Here is a 24,658-nt window from a genome sequence, read left to right on the forward strand (position 1 = left end):
TACTAGAGGTAAATTACAAAATAAATTTAACACTACCTTCTCTCCATAACCTAGCACAACCTTGACCAACATCTTCATCTAAACCCCATTCTAAACCTTCATCATCACCTGTGGTCCTAACGATTCTAGCTAAATCAAGTTCCGCTTTCGTACGTTTTATCGTCCCCATCCCTATTCCTATAGATTTAGATCTAGATCTGCCATCTCTGACAATTCTCAAATCTGTTAAACTACTACTTTCCCTTATCCTCATATCGTTCGATTCTCCCCCTTTTGGAGTAATATTGAATTCGTTCGAGTTCCTTGGGTGTCTAAGTGGACGAGGTAAAGTATTAGGTGTGGTGGGTTTGATAGAGACGAAATTTGATATACTTTTTGATCTAGATCTGATTTGAGGAATAAGAGTGATTATTTTGATCTCTTCGTCTTCTTCTTCTTCTTCTTTCTCCCCTTTTTCACTTGTCGACTCCTTGTTCTTCCCTTTGATACTCTTAGCCTCGTGACTGCCTCTCTGGTACGAAACTGCACCATCACCCTTCTCATCTTTCTCCCTCCGTCTCGGGGTTCCACCGATGTACTTGTGCGAACCCTCATTGTCTGTAGTTGCCATCCTGTCGAGTGGCATTGTATTGGGCCATTTGGAAGTGGATATGAAGTTCTTTTCGGATGAATTGGGCGATTTTGATATAGGAATCGATCCAACTCTTCGAGGTATCGATGTAGACGGGTTCATAGGGACGGGAGAACAAGGTGTAGGTAATTTCGTTCTGATCGGTAAAGGTGGTGGTAACATTAAACCTTCATTCGGTTTAGAAGAATTAGATGTTGTACTACCTGTACTTCTTGGTGGAGTTGGTAATACTTGAGTCATATTTGATGAAATGATATAATCTTCTTGATTGGATTCCTTTCCATCTTGATGAATTTTCCAATTTCGAACCGATTCTGAATTACTCGTCCTATTTGTTTCTGCACCGATGTTTGCTTGCTTCGAGGCAGAAAGTTCCATGAATGTGGAAGGAAGGATATTGGGATTGTGATTGTGATTGTGACTGATTGTGAGATTTGAGAGATTTGAAGATGATCTGAATGTTCCTAAAGCAGGTGCAAGAGCAGCTACCATACCTCTTGATAATCTTCCTGTTGGACCTGGACCTAATCTTAATCCAATATCTGCAGCTCTTACCGATATCTCTTTTGAGAAAGCCATAGGAACAGGTGAAGAGAAAACATCTTCATTATCCCTAGAATTCCCATACTTATCATCTCCATCGTATGTATCATATCTCATATTCCTAACATGAGTATCCGACTTGAAGGTTGAACTACTACTAGGAACAGATTTTCCTCTTTTCAAATGAGAAGGACCAAGTAATAATTCATCTTCACTTGACTCCTCTTCTTCTTCATCAACAATATCAGAAGATGTGTACATCTTCTGGGGAGATCGAGGAATTAAAGAAAATCTCGCTTTCTTTGGTGATGAATGGGTTATCTCCGATGGTAGACGTAAGATACTTCGAAGAGGTAATTTATCAGATAGGGAAGAAGATCGATGAGGAGTAAGACGGAAGACAGAGGATGGATGATGTCGTTTGAGTGGGGATGACAGAGGTGGAGAAGATATAGGTAAAGAGGAGGAAAGGGAAGATATAGGAAAAGATGTGGAAGATATAGGAAGAATGGAAGGGGAGGAAGATATGGGGACAGAAGGTGAGGGCGTAGGTCGACCGAGGTTCATACGTATAGGAGGTGAAGAAGGTGGTAATGAAGATTTTGAAGTGATGGATGTTTGATCAGGTGGTAATGAAGATCTTGGAGGTGAAGGAAGACTTTGGATTGGGTTAGACATGGAAAGTGATGATAATCCGATAGGGCGTTTACGAGGTCTATGAGGGATGATCTGGTTGGTTGATGGTAGATCCCGACTCGGGGTTGACAGTTCATCATTCGATGATTGGACAGGTGGTCTTCTATTGGAGACTAAAGACTGTGGAGGACGATCAGAATCGGATCCTTTGGCGGATACTGAGTTGTGAATCTTTCGACGGGTTGATACGGTGTTCTTCGACATAGGAAAAGATGATATTCCAGAAGTAGTGATGGTGTGTTTTTCGTTGGCAGGTTCAGAACGTACTCTCGTATTCGTTGACAGTACCTCGGACTTCCGATCAGACACATGCACGCCCATCTTAGTTCTTGTCATCACTTTCGATCTCGCAGATGGTACTACCGTTGACGCTCTACCCATACTTGATTGCACTTCAGTTGATGAAGAATTATCGGCTTTATGAAGTGAAGTTCTAGTTTGTTTTTGTTTAGGTGGTACAGTCCTCGATCTCGTCGTGTTTGGAATAAATGATCGGTCCGCATCGTATCCCTCTCCTTCGCTCTCACCACTTTCGTCATCTACTCCGAACGTACACTTACTAGACCAATAACGTCCTCTGCAATATCCTGCCGATTTCTCCCTCTCTCCACCGGCCGAACGACACAATTCACAGACACGTATGACTCTCTCCTTAGCGTTTATCAAAAGAGTTGGATGGTAACGTCTTGGATCGAGATCTGACTTGGTCTGCTTCTGCTTCGTGCTTGCCTTGTGAGGTTGAGATTCAGAGCGCCACGTCGAATGTGCTTGGAAACTCCAGGAATTGATAGACGCGAGATCATCATCGGTCGAAGCCTCGTCACCTGTTTCATCGTCTCCTTCATCAGATCGCGTTTCTCTTTCTGATTGTGCAACATGACGCTTTTCTGTTGAACGTCGAGATGACGTCTCATGGGATCGCGGAAGAGATGAAGTGAGGAGATCTGGATGGGCAAATCTGCACCTGTCCTCCGATTGTCGACCCTTGCAAAAGTTCGCGTATCTGAAGCGTTCTCCTCCGGCCAACAGACAAGACCGACATTGCCACAACGACCCATGTTTCCGATGTATCAGCCGGCTTTGGTAGTACGCGGGATCAAGTGGAGAAGGTGGTCGTTCTTCAGGTTTCCGTCTGATCTCTTCCGTCTTGTTCAACTGGTGATAAGCTTCCTGATTTGAGATCGTCTCAGAGGGAGCCTTCATGCTAGACCGAGATGCACCTTGTGCATGGGCTGTGGTGTTGATACCTTTTCTCCTCGTCTGAATGATTTCAACAACTGGTACGCGTCTGGACACGGACGTAGTGGGAGCGGGTCCCGAGAATGGGAAAGTGTCAGTCGAAGGGCCATCGTCGATTCCCGAGACATCCTTCTGCGTGTGGACAGTTTTTTGGACCGGTTCTGGATGGGAATTGTTCGTGTAACTACGAGATCTTCGCGCCGATGATGGTCGTACATGGCGTGGGATGACCTCGACATCAGAGCGTCCACCAGCAGGAGAAGGAAGAGCGGGAGACGGGGCTGATGAATCAGGAGGAGGTGTGAATAAGTCTCGTAAGGTAGGAGCGGAGACAGAGTGTGGTAAGTCAATTGGTCTTGGAAAGACATCCTTCTTGAGAGGTGGGAGCGATTTTCGTCTGTCAGCTGCGATTTGTTGTGTGGTTTGCCCAGGTATAGGGGATACCGTGTTGATAACAGGCTTCAAGTCAGTTTGATATCACAAGCCACGTGGAAACGATTCGGGTCAGGCTGAGTACACTAAGGAGTGACTAAGATGATCAACAAAAGACTCACATTATCATGTTTCTTGTTACCATGATCCAATTTCACAAACTCTTCATTCAATCCATGAGCCAACTCATCCTCCGAGTCATCCGTGAGAGCATTTGGAAAATGTTCCAATAAATCCCTAGAAATAGTAGTCCCTCTTCTCATCCTCCACTCCACTCCCTCACTATCTTCACTACTCTCCCTACTAGATTCTCTTTCCGTATCTACAGGACCTTGCATAGCCACCCTCTGTGCCTCTGCTCTAAGAAAAGCAGCAAGATCTTCTTCATCCTCTCTAGTCCAAGGAGGAGGTACAACTTCTCCTTCATCATCTCCCCAATCAAAATCCCACCCTCCTAATTCATCTTCATCAGGATCAGGTGTTTGTGGTCTTTGAGGTTCTTGTTGATCTTGTTCTTCCGTATCACTTATCTCACCAAAATCTCTCGCTTGTATCTGATTCAATCTACCCCTATTCTTTGTGATCCTACCCGTACGTAAATGTATTTCGTCATCTTCCTCCGGTCGTATCTTTCCATATTTATCATACAATTGTTCCCATGTAGTTCGAAGACGTTGAACGGAGGCATGTCGTTGACGACCTAATTCGACATCGTCATTGTTGGAAAAGACCGAGACGGATCGAAAACGTTGTGGTAGTATTGCAGGTGATGAGAAACGTGCTGGAGGAGGAGCTGACGGTCTGATAAGGGTTGACGAACGAGGTGCAGGGGAAGAGAATGGGATATGGGGAGGTTGGTATTGAGCTATGTTGAACGGTTTCGGGAAAAAACGCGATGGACGAGAAGGACCAGCCTCCGGGGGAGGAAGGGTCATTTTGAAAGTGTTCCGACTCAATTCGGGTATCGCAGATTGGGTTGAATTGTGAACATTATATCGTGAGACGATGGTATGAAGAGCATGAAACTGAGATGTGATACTAGATGGACATGTGAACAAGATGAAGAAGATGAGGGAAAAGGGGAGAAAGATGAAGCAGAAAAAGGGAAAAACGCGTGAGAGGAAAGGGAAAAAGTGCAAGCAGAGTTGGTTCAAAATTACCCCAAATATGCCAAGTACCTACACATCTTTCATCTATCCCTCACTGTATATCACCTTGGACCACACTCATCGAGCTCAGAGACTTGGAGAAGAGATGATCATAGAGTATTCTAAACGATAGATAAGTAAATAAAAGGGACGAAAACAAAGAGACATATGGTCTACTCCCCACAACGGCGACATGCCGTCTCTACTGTGAGTCCTCCAAGTCCCCCCCCCTTCTTCCCCCTTAAGCCCCCTTCCAGCCAGTCCAATTCCACGTCCAGTTGAGTACAAATCTCGAGCTTCGACTGCGCTGGAAGTCACATTGTTCTATAGTAAACGTAGGACCGATATGAAGCGAACGTCACTGATTTGTAGCTCACTTCCACTGCTCAAACCCTCATGGTCCTTCAACACCTTTACTCCCCTTCTTTCCTCCTTCTCGCACTCCGTACATTAGTATCGATCCGTCTGACAGCTTCATTAGGCGACGGTTCACCTCCTAAACATTCTTTACTAGGTTCGGTCATTTTACTCACTTGGGTGAACGTTACAGCTTTGGTTTGGCATCTCATCAATGGACCTCAGGCGGGTAAAAGTTTGATCATTGATTTTGTAGGACAGGGTGGGTCTCTATCTTCCTCCAATGCATTTTCACACCTTTCGTTCTATACGTCTCTCACTGGGCACTGGAGTTTTATCACCAATGTTGAATCACATCATCTTCACTCATCTCTTTGATCCAGTGAAGAATCATTTCTCTGCCCTTCCCTTCTCTTACCACTTCTTTCCAACCTTCTTCCCGTCGATGCTGAATGATCTCACGAGATTCTATCTATCTTTCAAGTCACAAGTTACCTTCATTCCATTACCTCACGGAGATCTTCCTCGTTTAGTGGAAACAATGTGAAACCCAGCCTGGAACGAAACTCTAATGTCTTACACCCTTAGCTGATTGGTCCACCCGCACGAAGAAATCAGTTAACATTCAGCTGGTTCAACATCCCTCACTCGTATACTCCTCCTCGACATTCTCATATACATCATACGAATCATAGCTCTAGTAACATTATACATAGTGAATAATGAAACCACCCTTAAATCTGATCAACTACCGTATGACGATCTACTCCTTCCTCCGGATATACCAAAAGAAAGTAAGGAAAGTCTTAGGAGACGTAAAATTCGAAAAGATAAATGGTTTGATGTGGGTGATGAAGAAATGTGGTTGAATGAAGAAGGTGAAAGTGAGTTGTTTGATGAACATGGTGAGTCATTCTTATTCGAATAAAATTCTTTTTAACCTCTTCTACCACTCTCACTCCCACTCCCGTGTTTATCCTGCAGACCTCTGTTCTCTCTCCCAATGCTCTACAACCTCCGTACACTCCACATCGTTGCAATATTTCCATTTGTTTGACTCTATCCACTCTCTCGATTACTCTATGCACTCTCTCGATCCCGTGGCACGTTCGGTGGATCGGTGGACTTCTGTCTCTGTATATCCCCTCAACACCTAGCTAATGCATTCTCACATATTGGAGAAAGGTCAAACGCACGATATGAATAGCGTCCCAAGTCAAATCGTGCAATGTGGAAATTATGTTAATTCTCAGTCCCTCAAGCATTCTCTCCAGCTCCTACACAATCTCAAATAAACGATCCTCCACTCATATTTTCCCTCCCATTCCAACACTTGATAAAACTCATCATACATCTTCCTCACCCTCAACCTACAAGAGCTTTTTCAGGTGGGACACCACCTGTCACTCCGTCCATAAGAGAACGACCTGATCCTCCGTTACCCCCAACATCATCGAATAATGTGGAAACTTCTACAACTTTTGTCCCACCCAATTCTACTTCTACTTCTACTGCTGCTCTACTTTCAGTCCCTTCCGCTTCCACACGTATACTTCCCAATACATCTAATTCATCTTATCCTCCGACAAATTCTCTCACTTCTGGCACTCCATCCCACCCTCCACCACATTCTTCCGTTCCTAGGGCTTCAACCCAACCTTTTTCATCTACACATCCTCTTCCAAATATACACCCGCCAAATTCGGAAGAATCATCCGATCCTACTTACCGTCCCAATTTAGGACAAACACCCAATCTAACCCACCCACCAAATACGATCCACCCACCCGATTCAGAACAATCACCCGATCTCTTGACTCTCTTAGGTATCTCGCCCTCCCCCTCACATCACACCCCTCGACCTGAAGACCCGGAGGGAGACGTATCTAATTTCATGCATTATTTCACCGGTATAACCCGATCTGATCCGTCCTCAACAGATCCCAATCCGACTCGTAGAGATCAAGAAGGGCAAGGAAGAGGAAGGATACCTGGTTCGTATGAAGATTGAAACTAAAAATATGTTCTCTAGTATTGAAAGAAAATATGATTCGTATATTCATGTTAGTATTGTCTTAGTCCGAATTAGATGAGAAGTATTTAAGGTGTATAAGTGCTACAGAGAACAGTGGAGTGGAGAAGTATGAACAATATGTAATGTAGCTGGACTGTTTGAAATCGGAAAATGTATGCATACAGATCTTGTCCATACACCTGGTTCACCCCATCACCCTCCTGTGCTGATCCCTACCCCCCTGGTTCATCCTACTAACCTGATCGTTTGTCGAGATATGTCCTTTTTCGTTTCTCCCACTAATCCAGTGTATTTCTTCCCCAGCATCAGCAGTTATACACTCATTGTGATCACGGTCCAACCCTCCACTCTGTCATCCCACTGGTGCGCGTCCGGTTGGATAAAGATGGATCAAGATCCACACCATCTTCGTCTACCAAAGAACATCATGTGAGAGATATACATCAAGCCACCGACTCTCTCTTCTTCTTTTTCTTCTTCTTCTCCCCATCTTCCTCTTGATTGAAAACCAAAGCATTAGCATCTGATTCCGCTCTACGTTTCTTTGATTTCTTTTCTTTCTCCTCTCCGTTACTTTGATTGAAGGGGATGATGGATGTCGATGATACGTCTGTTTCTTTCTTGGCTGCTTTTGCCTATTCGCATTAGCACAAACCCTCTATATTCATATCACTGTCACGGGTCTCAAACACATGAATCGGAATGAAAGTCATACAGTGATTCTCGTGTACCATCAAATAGACAGAGTAAAACAAACCACCACTCACAGCTCTTTTAGCTTCTTTCCTCGCCCTTTTCTCCTCTTTCGTTTCCCCTACCTTACTCTCATCACCATCTACCTCCATCGTAGTATCCGCTCCAATCTCAGATTTCCGTTTCTCCTTCTTTTCTTTCTTTTCTTTCTTCTCCTTCTTCTCTTCTTTGACAGCAGTGATCACCTCCTCTACCTTCGGAACCAACGGTTGAGTAGGTAACAATCCCGAACCATTTTGCAAAGGTACATTATCAGTTGCAGTATTGTATTTCGGTGTACTTCCCGTTAATTCAACTTCGGTTGTTGTCTTGCTGTATTACCAACCGTCGTCTTGCGTACGCCCTGAATACCAGCACGATGTTCAAGTGCTCGAAGACGAGATTCTAATTTGACACGATTGGTAATTCCCACTTCTGCCGCTTGAGGGTCTGAACGTGAATCCGCATCGGAAGAGCGTCGACACGGATTGAAAGAGCGGCTTTGGTAGCTACCATACGTGCCATTTTCCCTTTCAATTTCTGAGGAGCTTGACCGACTAGGGATGCCTATCTGTCAGAAGTGTTCATTTTCGAGGTATCATAAAGACCATATGACTGTCATGTTTTGAGAGTTGGAAGAATAGGAAGGGGAGAGATGGTCACTCACATGATATATCAAACCATACTTTGGTGTATCATGTTTTGTCTTTAAAGCTCTGAACAAAGCTTTTTCTGCACCCAGAATTTGTACTGTGGATGCGGGATGTTTGGCAAGGTTCATCAAACTACCAGCGTGGCTGATTAACCTGGCTCCTACCAATTCACCCACGAGCGCGGTCAGATTTGGCGCAATGGCCTGCATCCGATTACGGAGGTATTCTGATAATTGTGTACGGTATTCGGTAATGGAGATGACTTGATCGCAGAGGGAGTGGATATGCGCCAGGTCAGATTCGGAGATTTCGGTACCCATGGACAGTTCGGCGGCGGCTTTGAGGGTAGCTTCGAGTTCTTCAGGAAGGATCAGTTCGAAAGAAGTGGTGGCGGCTTCTGTACGGAAGCCTGAGAAGTTAGCATGGCAGCCATATCAAAGTGGCTTGGCAGAAGGCATCATGATATGATTGAAGGAGTGGATACTACTCGCCTAGTCGTACAGGGTGTTTTAGTGATGCAGAGGAGAAGCGAGAGTCAAATCAAGTGGTGAATAGAAGACGTTACTGACCCATGGCTTTGACGACCCTAGCGTATGCAAGATTATCAACAATGATCTTTCCCATCTCCGGGAAATGCCATCCATACCATTCCTGCACGTTAGCATCGCCCTGACCCACAATCAGTCTCTGCTAACCTTTACACGCATAGAATATATATTGATCTCCTTGTCAAGATCGTCAAGGAGCGCGATAGCCTGTATAACCATAGTATCCACCTTATCAGTGGAGAATTTGAGCTTGAACCTGCTCAAAGAGTGTCCAAGACCTAAGGACATGGTATTGAGATCTTTCTGCTCCACGCCTCCGAGGAGTGAGGCGAGTTGTTGCCGGATACCACGGTATAGATCTTGAGTGGTGGAATCGGAAAGAACTGGTATGGAAAGGGTTTTATTGATCGTTGAGCCTATGGATTAGCCTATGAATCATGCGTGGTGTAAAGCTGTCAAAGATCAGGTGTAGGCAGAAAAGAGAAGATGACTGACCTAATTTAGGATCAGATACGACTAACATCTCTTCCAGTTTCTTCTTCTTTTTCTTCTTCTCTCCATCTGCCTCACCGGCTCCACCTGTAGCATCCAAAAGGAATTTTGAAAGTGTGTCTGTGAGTCGACCATCTTGAACGGCTGATAAGTCTTCTACGGCAGAAGCGGTTGATGTGAAGCGTTGAATAGCTTGAACTTTGAGCCTGGACATCAGTGTTGATCTTATGGGCCACTCCTTTGATACTAGAGTAAGCGATATACACTCACGTCTTGTTGGCACCCTCTGGGGTCTCAAATTCTTTCCACAAATCTTTGGAATCAATCTTAGCGTCCGAGCTGAGTTTGAAGACGACGAAGCCGATGGCCGTCTCGGCAAGGACGAGCATGGCGATATGGGTCGGTGAAAATTATCAAATATGAGAAGAAAAGGTAAGGATACGACTATTTCAGCTATACTACAGCTGTGGGTTGTGTGTGAGAAGTAGCAGATGGGTCAAGATATCTCAAAAAACAGGTAGGCAGATGATGGAAAAGCAGAAATTCGACCAAAGGTTTACAGTATCACTCCTAGGTTGGTGAAATGACACGTCACTTGTGGCAATGAGGCGGAGTTTGAACCGATGTCCGATGCCACGCGAGCGTCCACTACTCCGCTCTCAGACAAAGAAGGATCAAGCTGTACTGTACGTTCCATTCCTCTCTACCCCACCCACTCGAAACACTCACACCTACAAGAGTCTTCTTACGGTGTATACTTTCTCTCTCTATCTCTTACCTCTGGTACTGATAAACCCTCAAGAGAGGGGCCTTCTCAATTGACAGGCTCATCAAGGTCCATAGAGCGTCGAGGGTTGTCAGATCGAACGCATGTCGGCGACGCACACGCAGACGCATACCAATCCTGTCTTGCCCCATCGTGCGATTCGTAAGCGACTCTCATATCTCTACTCCTTCTATCTATCTCCGATCTTCCTTCTTGCCTCATGTTCCCCCCCATCAGTCTCATTACATTTCCCTTAGTCTCTCAGTCGATCACTGATATGATCCTAGATCCCGCTTTTATCAAATCCGCTATCTCACATCCAACATTCGAGACTCCACCTGAAGAGCAGTACTACGAGGAAGAATACGAAGAAGGGGACGAAGAAGATTTTGATATCGAAGCAGAGATCGCAAAGCTTGAAGAAGAGTTATTGGAATGTCAGTCATCTCTTCCCTTGTTCCTCTGACCCCTTTTTCGAATTCCCTCCCTCCTCGTTACTACGCCCCTACTCTCATACACACACACATCTGCTTTCATTGCCTTCAGCAAAGACATCCCCAATATCTTGCTTCTCCCGTAGCTACGGCGACCCACCCGAGATTAAAACTTCGTATGGCGGACTGAAGAATGATTATCACCTTCCTGTGGCCCACCTTCCTGTGGCCCACCTCATGTCTTCATGTACTCGTGATTCGGCTCATGTCACCCTGTGCTCGAGAATATTGGGGGGAAGATCTCGCTGATCCTTGCAGCCGACAGTGAGGACGACATCTGGCCAATGGGTAGCGCTTGGCCATCAGCCGTGCCCAATCGTCTAGGCGAACCAAGGCGCATTGGGGATGGGGACGCTTTGTCACTTAAAACCATCCAGGTTGGTCAGCCCTCTTATCATCTTTCATCGTCCTTTTCATTTCATTCTTCATCAATCTATCATCTCTTCCCAGTATCTTGTTCCCACTACGGAGAATTTTGCTGATACAGTTTATCCTTTACTCCTCATTCATCATCTATCATCTACCTTCTCATCACTGCTCCTCTATCTGAACCGTGCGCAACACTCCTTGTCATGCGTCCGCCTAAACCACGTCAATGGTGCTGGCATCCTGCATTCTCCAATTCTGCTCGTCTTTGCGATGCTGGCGTAATTGTACAACCCGAACGTCCCGATGCTCCACACGCACTGCAAGAAATGCCTTCTATGGACCTCGACGATTGGATCCTTCCCTGTAACCCGCCAACAAATGCCGACGGAACGCAGGATGATGATCCTCGATTGTCATGCCTCGGTCTGCCCCTGTCTCTGCCTTACGAGGTCGAGACCTTGGCGGAGATGGACGACCGGCTTGAGGTCATATGTACGAAGATCATCGAGTGTATCAAGGCCAGAGAATGGGGACACGGATTCCGTGTATGGGACGCGGCTTTGAACTCGTGAGATTGCTTACAATTTAATCTCATTTCATTTCTCTTCAAACATCATCTCACTCAACTGCCCTGTTTGATAACGACCCACCTGCGAGATTGATCGGCCGCTGATGCTTGTAGCTGGTTGAGCATGGGTTATCCCATGAAGAAACAAATGAAGATCAAGCTTCTTTTCCTTTACTGGGAAATACTGTGTAAGTCTCACACTCCACCCTCCTATGGACACTGATGAGCAGTCGTACCTACTGTACCATCTGCAATCTTGGAGGATGTGGGCAACCAAGTTACGAACTTCCTCGGGTACGTGACACACATTCTCACTACACCTTCCTTAATCTTATCAATGATCGCCGTTACCCTTCATTTCGACCGTGCAATCAGCTGATCAATCAGTGACCGGAACCTCAACATCTACGATTTTCGCATTCCATGGCGTCCTCTCTATGATGCTCTGTACCAGGAGCTCTTTCCCCATCCTAACAAACTCAAACGTCACTCTCCAAACCTCTCAACGATGTTCTTGAACGTAGCTGAAAGCGCACAACGCTTTTTCCACCCTGGCGATGTAGACGAGATGCTCGAAGTGATCTTACCAACTTTGGAGCCAGACATGGACTCCATTCTTGCCACACAAGCTTTCCTTGTGCATTTCCTACCCATCACACACTGCCAGAAGTGGCTACCTCTCAGTGAGTCTTTGTGTTTTTTTTTATTGCACTGAAGGTCATTCATTGCTCGTATCTACATGAGCCGTGGCTGATAAATTAGTATTTCGCCTGTGGCAGGGTTTCAACTCCGGTCTGTGGGATGATCAGGCTTCCGACCTCATGGGACAGCTTGCTATCAACCACGTAGATCCCGGTCGCTCGGATCCTTCCTTCATCGAACGTATACCCCGCGGTATATTCAACACCCCCGAAGAGGAAGCCAACAGTCCCAATCACAATCGTATCCTCAGAAGCCACAAGGCTAGATTGCTGGATGTCGCTGGTGAGATCGTGGAAGATGACGATGGCTTGGACTACTACGCCAAAGAGAGTTTGCTGCCTCCGGAAATCAACATGGCCGACCCCAACTGGCCGGGAATCAGGAAAGACATTGGAATTTTCACAGAAAGGGAATTTGAGTTCTTGATGAGTAAATGCTTGCGATCTCTGAGTAAGTTTAAGATCCATGTTCATCTCTCGAACTCGTTCTCCCGTCCCTTGCTCCTGCCCGTGTCATCAGGATGTTGTGTCTGTGTATTGCAATTGGTATTGATGATTAGATGTCCCTGTGGGCGGCGCTTTAGCTTCTCAGAACGCAATGTCCATCACCCAAGCCGATCAACGTACAAGTCGAAAGATCCTTGACGCCAAAAAGCCCATTGACCGAGTCCAATCCTTAGCGGAGACAATCATTTACAGTATCTCTGAAGATGCTCCCCTACTGCCTCCTTCCGGTACCGACATATCAGGAACATCGACACCTCTTCCCGTCCCCTCCGCCATCTCGAGGCTACAAAATGGTCTCAAGCTTCAGAAAACCAACAGCTCGGACAGTCTCGCTGTCGCGGGGCAGAAGAGTGAAGCGGAGAGACGATATCTCGGAGGAAGCAAGGCTTTGGATCATCTGCGGAGCTTGCTGACCAGTTGCGAATCGGTATGTTCATCTCGTTCTCACATGGTCATACTGACGAGGACAGTATTTCCATCCGAGCAACTCGGGTGATTGGTCGGCATTCTTGAATGCCTTCCTCACCCATTTGGCTGGTAACTTCCTAGAGAGATGGAAGAACGAACAAGCGCCAAATTGCAAAACTCCCCAGGAATGGAGGTTGACATCGACGATCAAGAGGGAGTTTGTGCTATGCTTGCGACCACTAGCTCTCAGTGCCATGTTTGACAAGGTGAGTCGATGGCCTGCTTTTTGTCTCGTACCCTCGTGTTAAATTAGCCCTGCTGCCATTTAGTTCGGTGGGTATGGAAAGCCTTCACTTTGTCTATCACGATCTCTGTCCATTTACCAGCTGGGAAGCAAGCTTACATGCTCAGGACAACCGCTCTGCAGGACCTGCCGTATCAGCCCTCAAGAAACTCGCCGTTCTCGAACCTGATCTCATCATGCCGGCTTTGATGGAAAGAGCCACTCCCTCCCTCCAGGGCTTAGAAGAAACCCACCGTACCACCGCCGTCACCTACGCTCTCGCTGCCCTCTCACAACCCTTCTCCGCCCGCCAGCTCTGGCGCATGGGAGGTATGTTCGTTGCCGACATTTTCACTCTCCTTCTTCCCGGTATCGATCTCAATGACCCCTCCAAAACCACCTTAGCCTGCATGGCCATCTCCTCCATCGTCGATTTCATATGCGTGGGTGACATCTCCGAGGTCGAGAGAGAAGAGTACGAAAAGGTCACCCCTGGTGTCCGAGCGCTGAGAAAGGTTGAGATGATCAAGACTGAAGACGACCCTGATGATCCTGCGAGCTTCGAAATCGAAGATCTTAGTCCGGATGATGTGGACGAGAGGATAAGAATGGCCACTGCCGCGTTCAGAGATTGGGTACCCGAGTTCATCGGTCGTGTGTTATTGTTGTTCTCTAATCTGCCCGAGGAAGGAGGAAGTTCTGGAAGAGCCGGTGGCAAGTTGGAAGAAGTCGTCATACAGAGTGTGCTTCATACTTGTGGAAACGTCTTTGGAGCTCTGTCTCCCAAACTTTTCGATGCGGCCTTAGAGCAGATCTTTGAGTACGCATCAACTACTTGTCGACCGAACGCTGTTGGCGCCGTGGGAGACTTGGTGAGGAATCTCGCTGCTATCGACGCGAAAAAGACAATGGACAAGTTCTTACCGATGTGTCATACGAGGATCATCAATGAGTTGAAGGGCGGTGCGAGTTCAATGAGAACTACAACCACGAGCATCCCACTGCCGTCCGATGCAGCATTGCATTGGTGGCAAGCGATTTTATGTGGGTTGTTGATACCGGGACATATCGAGGTGAGTACTGTTCATCTGCCCTTTCATCCGCTCTGCTCCCCTGTCTGTCACCTACTCCGAATACCGCCGCCCTGTCTATCCCGAAACCTACGCCCTGGTGACGTCTGGTAAACCTCTCCGAGCTTTCCTGAGGGTAAAATTGGTAGTAGGCTGACCTTCAGCTGTCCGACCCTGCCTATCGCTCACAGATTCTCGAATTGCTCAGGGCAATGGTCCAATCGACCTTTTCCGAGAGAGGGTACAGTTGGACTGGCAAACTCATCGAATCGTGCATGATCTGTTTGACCGCAATCAAGACTGAGGAAGTGGGTATGCTCAACAGAGACGAAGTGCAGAGCGATGGTGCGTGACACCTTTCATCATCTTGTCATATATGATCCGTGGTCGATTGTCTTTCAGCAATATTATGCCACGCATTTGTGTGAGAGGAGTATGCTTACTTTCAGACTACAACCTCAATCACACTCAATACTGGGGCAAACTCTATCGTGCCGTTGAAGTTCAATTGTCCTGGCGAGTTCCATCGGCCTCTGATGTGCTAATGGCATTCGACATCATGGCCATCGCTGATGAAGCTGCCGAACGACTCGACGAGCTGTCTAAGCAGAACGGACTGGGAGATAAAGTATGGACGAACGATTTCTGCCGTGCCATTAGCGTCGTCGACAGGGTGTTACGAGGCTCCTCTACTTTCGTGGCCGAGCATCAAGACATGAAGACCGGCGGACTTCCTGTGGAAAGGTGAGCGACCTGGACTTGTTTTCTTCTCGCTGACTATCAGTTATCTGCCGTCAGAACTTACCACCGTCCCTAAACCCTTCAAAGCCGGTCATGTTCTCTCTGACCCTGACGACCCCCAATTCCAAAAAGCCCTTGCTTGGCGTACTCGAATCGGTGAGATGCTCTTCCGTGTGGCATCAGCCTTACAGAACGCCGGAGACTCGGATTCATCCGTCGAGACCACCCGAGCAATCGTGACTACACTGGGCAACTATCTCACAGCATACGGTATGCGTTCAAAGTACTATTCCACTTCACAGACCGCCTACTCCACCCTTGTCGCATTAAAACGACTCTTCGAATCCCAACGTAAACATCATCGTACTGTCCATGTCAAGGCAGCCATTGTGCATCATCAGAACCGTTTGGCCAGTCTGACATACTGGCGTCGACGATCAGAGCTCGACGACAGGTTAATCCGCTGTATGCTCGCATTCTGTCTCTCACCATTCGTCAGGATCCGTAGATCTGCTCAAAGTCAATTAGATTCTATCACACGTGTATATCGAGGTTGTTGGGCGTTGTGTTTCCCAGCTTTATTCGACGCTTTGAAACCAGGAACCGATCCCGATACGATGAAAGGTGCTCTATACGTATTACGATACAACATAGTTGGTATATCTCGAATTGGAAGAGATTGGAAAGACCTTCCTCGACTTGCTGAATATCTCCTCCAGGCTCATCATGAGAATAAAACTTCAGTCCAAGCTCTCGTATCCAAAGCGACGGATGAGCTCATAGTGAGGATGAAAGAACCTTCTTCCATACGATTAGACGTGAATACAGAAGCCATGGACAAAGCTGCAGACGAATTAGTCAGTCTGTTCGAAGGTGATCATAAACCAAATGAAGAGACGGTCGAAAAAGTCAAGAAAGCTTTGATAGAAGTAGACAAGGAACAAGATGAACAAGTGGATAAATTCACAGATAGGGTGTTGGAAATCATCAAAGATCCAACTCTCAATTGGAAATATGCGTTGCAAGGTGGAAGATTTTTATTGGCCATGTCGAGAAAAGACAAGCCTGTGGATGTGAGATTGACAAGGTATTTCATGGAGGGTGTAATGAACCCTCATCCGAGAATAAGAGATTATGGATTTTTGTGAGTGATCTATACCATTTATCTCATTCACTCTTTCCTACTTCGCTTCATCTTCCACTTTCCTCTTCGTTCATTCTTCCCCGTCACGATTGTCCATGAACACTCTGATGTCACATATCGAGCGAACTGCCGCAAATCCTCTCAGATCAGGCATCAAATAATTTCCGTATCTCCTCTCAGTCTTTAATAATAGGTGGGCAATGAGGATAAAAGATGCCCCTTATTGAGGACGGGTCGTGAAGCCTGCCTTCAAAGTTCTGAGGGACAAGTCTGACAGGTTAGCGGTACTACACGTCTCCTCTTCTCCCTAGCTCTCCGTTCACTCTGCCCTACACCCAAACAGCTCCTTTTGCAAGAACCTCTAGATGCTCTCTCCAAAACCATCGAGCTCACCGACACATCTGAAGAGTTTTCTAAACGATACCTCTCTTCTTTCCGCGAGCCTCTGCCGGAAGACCCAACCCAGGCTCAGCTACAAGATCGGACCACTACAGGCTGGTTCGTCTGGGGAAAAACTATGGAGGTAGTCAGGCTGAATGGTTGGGAGGAACAGAGTTGGATAATAGATCCGTCGAGTAAAGAAGCATTGGAAGTGGTCAATGAGATTGTCAACAAACCGGGTTTATGGCAGAGTGTGAGTCTTCTCTCTTTTCATTCATTCATAGATTGTGATATGTGTTTTCCGACCCCTGCGACTCTCTTCTTCTCCCAGCTGTCCCGCTGGGACGTCATCGGGCAATCATTTGCTTCTCGGCTATGAGACCATCGATACTTCGCTCGCAAACCTAATCACATGTGAGGGTACAAACGGGCTTGATGCGGAGCAGCCCGGGGGGGGGGTTGGTGTTGTAGTCAAGACCACAGCAGACTGACTCTCAGGTCGCCGACTATTGGGCTCAAGAAGATAATCGCAAATACCCTTCCTCGACTCACATAGACTTCGTACTTTGCATTGCCCAAATAGTCGGTATCAGCCTCTTCCATAGTATCCGTCCGATCATCGAGGGCTGGCTGAAGAGATGGATCGGACAAAAGTGTACGATCGGCATAAGGTCCGAGCCATGTGGGAATTCCTTGCTGGTTTCTTGAGAGGATTAGAGGAATGGACAGGGAAAGAGAGGGCGGAGTTCTGGGAATGGCTCACTCCTCGTTTGCGTGAATTGTATGGGATGATCAGGCATGATACTGTCAAGTGGGTTTTCATTTGTCCTCTAATCTCTTTTCCACCTTCGTTGAATCATTTCATCGTGTACCTTTCTCAACGGGTGATATCTTCGCTGGCCGTTCGCACGCACTCAAAAGATCACCTAACCCCTCACTGCTCACCCTCACGCTCCTTTCAAGTGAAGACGGATTCACGAGTGCGACGTAAGGTGCTAATGGCATAGATGCTGGGATTCATCAATCGAATACGTCTTGAATGACAAAGACCCACGGAGACATAAACCTCTGGTCGATTTCTGTATCAACACCGCCCTATCGGCCGATTTTGCCAGTGGATCTGCCTTTGATCGTAAGCTTCACCCACATAACATCTTTCCGTGCTGACCGTATAGTGACCCGACGTGTCAATCTTGTTCGCTCGCTACTCCGTTGCTTCACATGGCGCTTCAACGCATGGTCCGACGACTTTATTGACCTATACTTCCGCTCAGTCTCTTGTCCCTACGCTGATGTAAGCTGTTACCATTTCCACCCATTATGACAAACCGCTGATGCTTAGGTCCGAACATTGATGGCTTCCGTCCTCAACGGAGTGGATCAATACAAGGTCAGATATCATATTGATGCGCAAGGATACGACTGACATTCAGTTCCACCCTTCATACCCATCCGTCAAAACGTTTGTCGATGACGTCCTCGGTGATCCGGGGTACGAAAAAGATATCATGCAGATTAAGAGTGGTCGATTCGAGCCACAATTGAGAGAGATTATGGATTCTTTACCGAAATGGAAACTTGAACGACCTCATGGACCTCAAGCTGTGTTATCGACACATGACACTTCGGCTTTGACTAGTGAGTCGTTTTTCCATATTTCTCTTATCTTCATCCACTCAGCTTCTTCACCCCACCCCTTTCACCTTCTCTTTGAAATTGTTGTCTTGCAACGGGGACTCATATGACTTACCTGGCCTTACCATTTTCTTTATTATGCTGCTGCCTTGCAACAGGTTCTCATATGATGTACTTCACCTTTCTCCTCTCTCTCTCTCATACTGCCTCCTTGTAATGGGTACTCATTTGATGTACTTCACCTTTACACCTTCTTTCTCTGACAGCTCCCTTGCAATGGGTACTCATGTGATGTGCTTCACCTTGATCCTTTCTCTCTCAAACTGCCTCCTTGCAATGGGTGAAGAATGAGTATGCGAGAGTTCGGGCGTGACTGATGAACAGTTCTCATGTGGCTCACTACCGAACTTCTCGATGTCCATGCAGCGGCAGTGTTCCCATACATCATCCCCCTCCTGTAAGTCTTCAGTTATATTATGGATAACACCTGATGTGTAGCCCTGAGATCTTCGAATTGAGAGACTTGAATGATAATCCCGATTTGCAGAGATGCGCAACTAGATTATTGGGAATGATCACGAGTATCACACCGAGTTTGGATTTGATTGAACCGCTCATGGCGAGTTTGATCGATATAATGCAAACGTCTACAGTGAGTGTCTGCGTTTTTCGATTGGGCCGTGTTCTCAACCTCTCTCCCAATCATCCGCCCCTATCCCTCCCAGTACCCCTGCGTATCCCTCCGCCCGACTGCCCGTCTGCAGCCTTTGACTGACCCACAGTCATGGAGAACACGTATCAACGCCATGCCCATCTTGTCCCTTTTCTATTTCCGTAACTTATCCCTATTGTCGGAAACTTGCAAGGCGAAGTGTTTGGAGGTAGCTAGTATGTGTCTGAGGGATACTACGCAGGAAGTGAGAGAGATGGCCTCTACGTGAGTCTTCCAATGTCTTCCTCCCTTCAATATCTCATTATCTTTCCCCCCTACTCTTCACTACATCCCCTCAAGTGTCTTCTGAGATCTCTCGTCGCGTAAAATGGCCCACCTTCTTCATTCCCCATTCTCCTGCAGTGCAGGTCACTGTGTATAAACACTCTGCAAACGCAATACTCACGTCCAGCACCCTCAGTGGCTTCCTTCGTGTCTCTCAAAGACCCATGGTGGTAGTTCTCAAAGATCGCTTCACCCGGGAGATCAAATCGTCCTCTTTACCTAAACGTCGTGGTCCACCAGGTCAAGTGAATCCGGAATATCAAGCTAAACTTGTGCAACTACACGGGGCAGTATTGGGTGCCACGGCTCTGTAAGCGCTTTATCATTATACTTTCTCATATATGCTGATAAGACAGCGTTGACGCTTTCCCATATACGGTCCCCAAGTTTATGCGTGAGTGTTTAGTCTCTGATGAGATATGACAGGTTGTTGATGAGATAGCCAAACTTTTAGCGGAGGTACTCGCACCGAGAGTATCCGAACCTCCTCCTATTTCTACGACTATTCGAGAGTGAGTGGGGTTGTTGTGGCTCATATCCTAGTACCCTCATCCTCTTCAATCATCTCATTTCATCTCATTTGTTCATGTATGATCCGCTTCAGCCTTTTCACGTGTCGTGCATCTAATCCCCCTACACGCACCCCCTCGCCGATGACTGACATCCCGCACGGCGCGCATTACCTCAGGGTTTTCGTTTACTCTACCTAAAGCGTGATGCTTCTAAGTATGGAAATTGAATGAAATTGACGCTTTAGATGCGTTGCAAATTTCAAACGCACACATGAAAAGTATCAGGACAAATTCACAGAGGATGAATTGAGCGCTATGAATTATGCTCAAGCTGGTAATTCTTATTGTCAGTGATGTTTCTTTCTTCCTACTCTACCATCCTTCTTAGCTCCGTCTGCTGTGCTTCGTCCGAATTAAGCTACGTCCTCCTAAGTATTGGCCGTGGCACGCATGATGTAGGTTGCTAACTCACAGATGCTTGAAGAGAGAGAGAGAGAGTCGGCATTGAGCAGAGCGTATCGTCAGAATAAGAATGTATCAAAGTATGAAGAGGACAGTTTAGGATGAGAGGATGGAAAGTGATTGATTGCATCTGCTCGAGTTGCGTGTTAGATTGAAGAGAAGATAAAAGATGAGAAATTGATGCATCGATAGTACATTGGCAATAATGTTGATTTACAATGTGTGGTAAAGTATTCTTTTGAGTGTCCATATGAGTCTTGATTATATTATGTGTTGGCTTTTACCCCTGTATCCCTGTATCCCTGTATCCCTGTGCCCCTGTATCCCTGTTTCCCTATATTTTTGTTTCTCTCAGTTGCTCCATCTTCCATCTTCCATCTTCCAGTATCCGGTCCCTCATTACACCAAAAAAAAACAAGTTAGGCAGATTCAAACTCTAAAGGTGTTGTAGACCTACTAGCGTTCCTCTGTGCTAAAACCCCAACTCCAGCTAGTTCACCAAGATTCATCCTACTTGAATTCCTTGATAAAGCAGAATGATTATCAAAATTCGTTATAGCTGCTAAACCTGTTGAAGAACCAAAGACAGGTGCGGCATTAGGAGTTAAAGTTCCTAATGTTTCTAAATTTTCTTCATCTGTTATATCCCATTCACTTTCTTTACACTTTTCCCATTCTCTTGGTGGTGGAGTATGTGGATCAAACATTGATAAAGGTGGATCATTCCAACCGTTCATCATCCCATTTCCATTTCCAACTCCAACTGCTTTACCAGAACCATTAATATTCCCATTCAACCCGTCTCTGGTGATAGCGGAAGGAGTGAAAGGATTTGAGTTTAGAGAAGTGTTTGTAAAAGAAGATATATTCGTAAATGATGTATTCGTCGATAATCCACCAATACCACCACTAGTATTAGTGGAAATGGTTGATAATCCTTTCGTACGACTTTTAGAAGGCCATGATCTAGTTCTTGGTGGTGATACACTTGGAGTTGTTGTTGTTGTCGGTGATGAAGATGTTTTATTAGAAAAAGATTGAATAGGTGTAGGTGTTGATAATCTAGGTGTTGGAATATAATTCGAATTGGTATTTATTGGTAAAGAAGTACGTCTTAATGGTAATATTGATTGTTGACGATGATCAGAATGAGAATTACGTGTATTGTTATGATTATTATTGAAATTTAAAGGTAGTATCCTTCGAATGAAATTGGTACTTTTTATTAACCACCAACGATATTTTGAATTACGTTTTGATAAAGATGATAAAGATAAAGGTTCAGAAGTATCATCTAAATAAGAAACAGGTTCTTTTGTATATATCGAATCTTTTGATGATATCGATAATGGCCATAAAGAATTTTTGAATGATAATGATGATAATGACCAAAATGAATTTTTGAATGATAATGAGTATGTTGAAGTTTGAAGAGGTTCATATGATGTTGAAATTGAAGATTTCCTTACTCTTCTAGTATTCGGTATACAACGTTTGAATCTTCTTTTGAATATAGAAAATCCTAATACACCAAAGAGTAAAAAGAGTAAGAAAAAAGGATAACTCCAATATCCCATTTGATCGATTTTATCAGATACGATGGATAAATCGAATGGGAGTGATGGTGATGAATACCAATGAGAAGTAGGTTGTATAGATTGACTAGCTTCGATAATCATCTTTCCTAATGTCCAACTTATAGTTGTAGAATCTACTTCATCCATTGATTGAAAATGACTTTTTTTACTTGCTAATCCTTTCTCTCTTGCTCTTCTAGCAGCTTCGAGGGCTGTATCACCAATGGATCCACCGGTGATTGTATCGGTCCCTTTTGCGTCGACAAGACGAGGGATACCGATACCTTCATGTAAGACATTTGAAACCCAAGCTCCTTTGAAACATTGTGTTTGTAGTCGGGACAGTTCGACCTGGGAATTAATATATGAACTGATAATCCACCAGGTGAAAGCTAGAGAAGCACGAGAGTGAGAGATGATATAGAGGCACGAGAGTGAGATAATCGATCGACCACACCGCAACACACAGATGTCGGCAAGGTTAAGATATCAGGCTGTCAAACTGCTGCCCATATTCCGAGGGGGGCTATTCAAGTTCAGGATGGATAGAGAGGGAGGAAGAGGCATCGTTACAAAGGTAAGATGAAGGAAAGGACCGTGGGATAAGAGATAGTAACTCGGGAGATAATCCCGTAAGGAGAAGAAAGAAGTGAAAAGTGAATGACGAGAGAAAACGCAACTCACCTGACTCCCCAACCACCCTTTCTCCTGTTCGACCTGACGTTCTATATTATTCCAATCTTTTGAACAAAATTCATTCATTCCTCTTTCCCATTCTCCCCAATCCCAAATACCACCCAAACCTAAAACTTGTTGAGCGGTATACCAATATTCACTTATCCCAATAAAACCTCTTTGATCTTCTCTTTCAAAATCTATTTGAGGTGTTGGTAATCCCGCGAATAAACAATGATTCGTAGGACAAGGAACATGATGATCTAATAAAGGTTTTAAATCTTTTAAACAATTTTCAAAAGAACCTATTCCTAAAAACCCAGGATATTTATTAGGTTCAGAAGAAGGTATATATAAATTCGATGGTAAACATGGATCTTGAATAGGTATGGAAAGATCTAATATGTCGTTTGATGATTTCCAATTTTCGATTAAAGAATTTAAATATCTTTCTCGAACTTTATTCGTACCGAATCCTAACCAAGAAGCTACGAAAACTGACCATTCGACTTGTTCACCAGATAAAAGTTTTAAAGAAACAGTTCGAAGTTGTTCTTTTGGAAATCCTGAATTGAAAACTTCAGAAGAAGTTGGACTGAAAGCTAATTGTGTTGAAGCACCACCCATATCGAGGAAACCGAATGTAGGTGAATGATGATTGATATCCACCGGAGTTACGTATTGTTCGGATGAATCAGGTGGAGGTTCTGCTAATGGAGCTAAAGGAAGTAGTCCTGTGATAGTACTTCCTTCGGCTGTTGTTGTTGATGATGATGATAATGTAGAAGAGGAGGAGGATGGGTAAGGAGGAGCATGTCCGAAACCATCCATTAAATAATTAACAGCTACCCATCCCCATAAACCTTCTTCTTCACCTGAAATAACTCTGATGTTCTCACCGCATGGACCGGCGGAAGAAGGTCCAGAAATGGAGAAAGGGGAAGAAGATCGGATTGTATCACAAGCGGAAGTCAGAATGGCAGATCGAGTGTCATCGGAAAGTAAACGCATTCCAGCTGTTGCGTAGAGATAAATGGGTGTACGATGATGTTGAGAAGGAGGGATTTGTTCAAGGGCGTGAGTGATTAGAGGAGCGAGGTAAGATGGGATATCTTCAGGAGAGATGGAAGAGATACCTAATAGTCAGCATATACTTCTCTACTATCATCTCGATTTCAAATATCACGAACATAAAACTGTACAAACCAACATGCGAATAACCTGCTAAGATGACCAGAGGTATCGTATGAAAAGTGATTGGCTGTCACCCTGACAATCCACCTCACGTCTGCAAGTACAGCGCAGGTCCACACGTCACCAAGACGGGAACGAGCTTGATATGAGAAACAACAAAACTCACCAGGTTCAACCCTTTTCACCCATCCATCCCCTTCTACACCTTTTCCAACTCTTACCAACCTTCTCAAAGCTCTTCTTTCCATTTCTTTCTCTGTCCAAACCTTTTCTTCCCCTTCCCCTTTCCCCTTCCCTTTACCTTTCCCCTTTACCCATACATCCTTCCACCACCATTTCCTACCTCCTCTTCCCTTTCTAGCCTCTTGTACTTCCTTCAATATCTCAGCTCTTTCCAAATCGGGATCTCTCCATGAATATATTTGTAACCTCGAACCTGAAGAACCTGCATCGATGACGAGTGCGTATTGTGTCGAAAGGGTAGTTATGGACGGTGCCATCCTACTCGTTACGACAACATTCGGTTTTTACCTCCAACCGCACTATCGTCTCTATTTCTAGATATGTGTGAGACGCACAAGGGAATAGGAAGGTTGAGTAGAAAGAATGTATATCCACTGGGGACTTTTGGACAAGTAGTACTGTGTAGAGTGAGGGGAAAGAGAAAC

The 24,658-nt window shown here is 45.5% G+C and overlaps 5 protein-coding genes across 5 annotated transcripts; 2 read left to right on the forward strand and 3 right to left on the reverse strand.

The window, feature by feature from the left end:
- Positions 1-13: 13 nt before the first annotated feature.
- Positions 14-4,476, reverse strand: TREMEDRAFT_65912 (uncharacterized protein; the record flags this gene model as incomplete). The annotated part of the gene is made up of 2 exons (XM_007007996.1): positions 14-3,568; positions 3,664-4,476. 2 exons carry the CDS (start codon positions 4,474-4,476, stop codon positions 14-16), a joined length of 4,368 nt encoding a protein of 1,455 aa, XP_007008058.1.
- A 381-nt stretch (positions 4,477-4,857) lies between these two features.
- TREMEDRAFT_65913 (uncharacterized protein) lies at positions 4,858-7,057 on the forward strand (the record flags this gene model as incomplete). Its single annotated transcript, XM_007007997.1, has 4 exons — positions 4,858-4,896; positions 5,062-5,308; positions 5,676-5,930; positions 6,300-7,057. 4 exons carry the CDS (start codon positions 4,858-4,860, stop codon positions 7,055-7,057), a joined length of 1,299 nt encoding a protein of 432 aa, XP_007008059.1.
- Positions 7,058-7,220: 163 nt separating this feature from the next.
- Positions 7,221-9,895, reverse strand: TREMEDRAFT_72477 (uncharacterized protein; the record flags this gene model as incomplete). The annotated part of the gene is made up of 9 exons (XM_007008032.1): positions 7,221-7,716; positions 7,849-8,129; positions 8,156-8,263; positions 8,299-8,380; positions 8,481-8,875; positions 9,036-9,117; positions 9,162-9,430; positions 9,510-9,712; positions 9,777-9,895. 9 exons carry the CDS (start codon positions 9,893-9,895, stop codon positions 7,525-7,527), a joined length of 1,731 nt encoding a protein of 576 aa, XP_007008094.1. The 3' UTR covers positions 7,221-7,524.
- Positions 9,896-11,470: 1,575 nt separating this feature from the next.
- TREMEDRAFT_35609 (uncharacterized protein) lies at positions 11,471-20,436 on the forward strand (the record flags this gene model as incomplete). Its single annotated transcript, XM_007007945.1, has 25 exons — positions 11,471-11,703; positions 11,818-11,891; positions 11,931-11,997; positions 12,091-12,386; positions 12,466-12,855; positions 12,965-13,173; positions 13,261-13,338; positions 13,382-13,585; positions 13,731-14,675; positions 14,837-15,017; positions 15,122-15,416; positions 15,457-16,557; positions 16,840-17,191; positions 17,437-17,548; positions 17,575-17,749; positions 17,946-18,070; positions 18,114-18,239; positions 18,334-18,576; positions 18,958-19,030; positions 19,072-19,231; positions 19,356-19,510; positions 19,698-19,880; positions 19,927-19,964; positions 20,013-20,082; positions 20,328-20,436. 25 exons carry the CDS (start codon positions 11,471-11,473, stop codon positions 20,434-20,436), a joined length of 5,994 nt encoding a protein of 1,997 aa, XP_007008007.1.
- Positions 20,437-22,190: 1,754 nt separating this feature from the next.
- Positions 22,191-24,490, reverse strand: TREMEDRAFT_35565 (uncharacterized protein; the record flags this gene model as incomplete). Its single annotated transcript, XM_007007941.1, has 5 exons — positions 22,191-22,472; positions 22,806-23,503; positions 23,621-23,932; positions 24,157-24,189; positions 24,334-24,490. Coding segments are annotated over 5 exons (1,482 nt in total), but the record flags the coding sequence as incomplete, so codon positions are not given.
- Between the last annotated feature and the right edge of the window lie 168 nt (positions 24,491-24,658).

This window comes from Tremella mesenterica, assembly GCF_000271645.1.
Source record: "Tremella mesenterica DSM 1558 unplaced genomic scaffold TREMEscaffold_17, whole genome shotgun sequence".
NCBI lineage: Eukaryota > Fungi > Basidiomycota > Tremellomycetes > Tremellales > Tremellaceae > Tremella > Tremella mesenterica.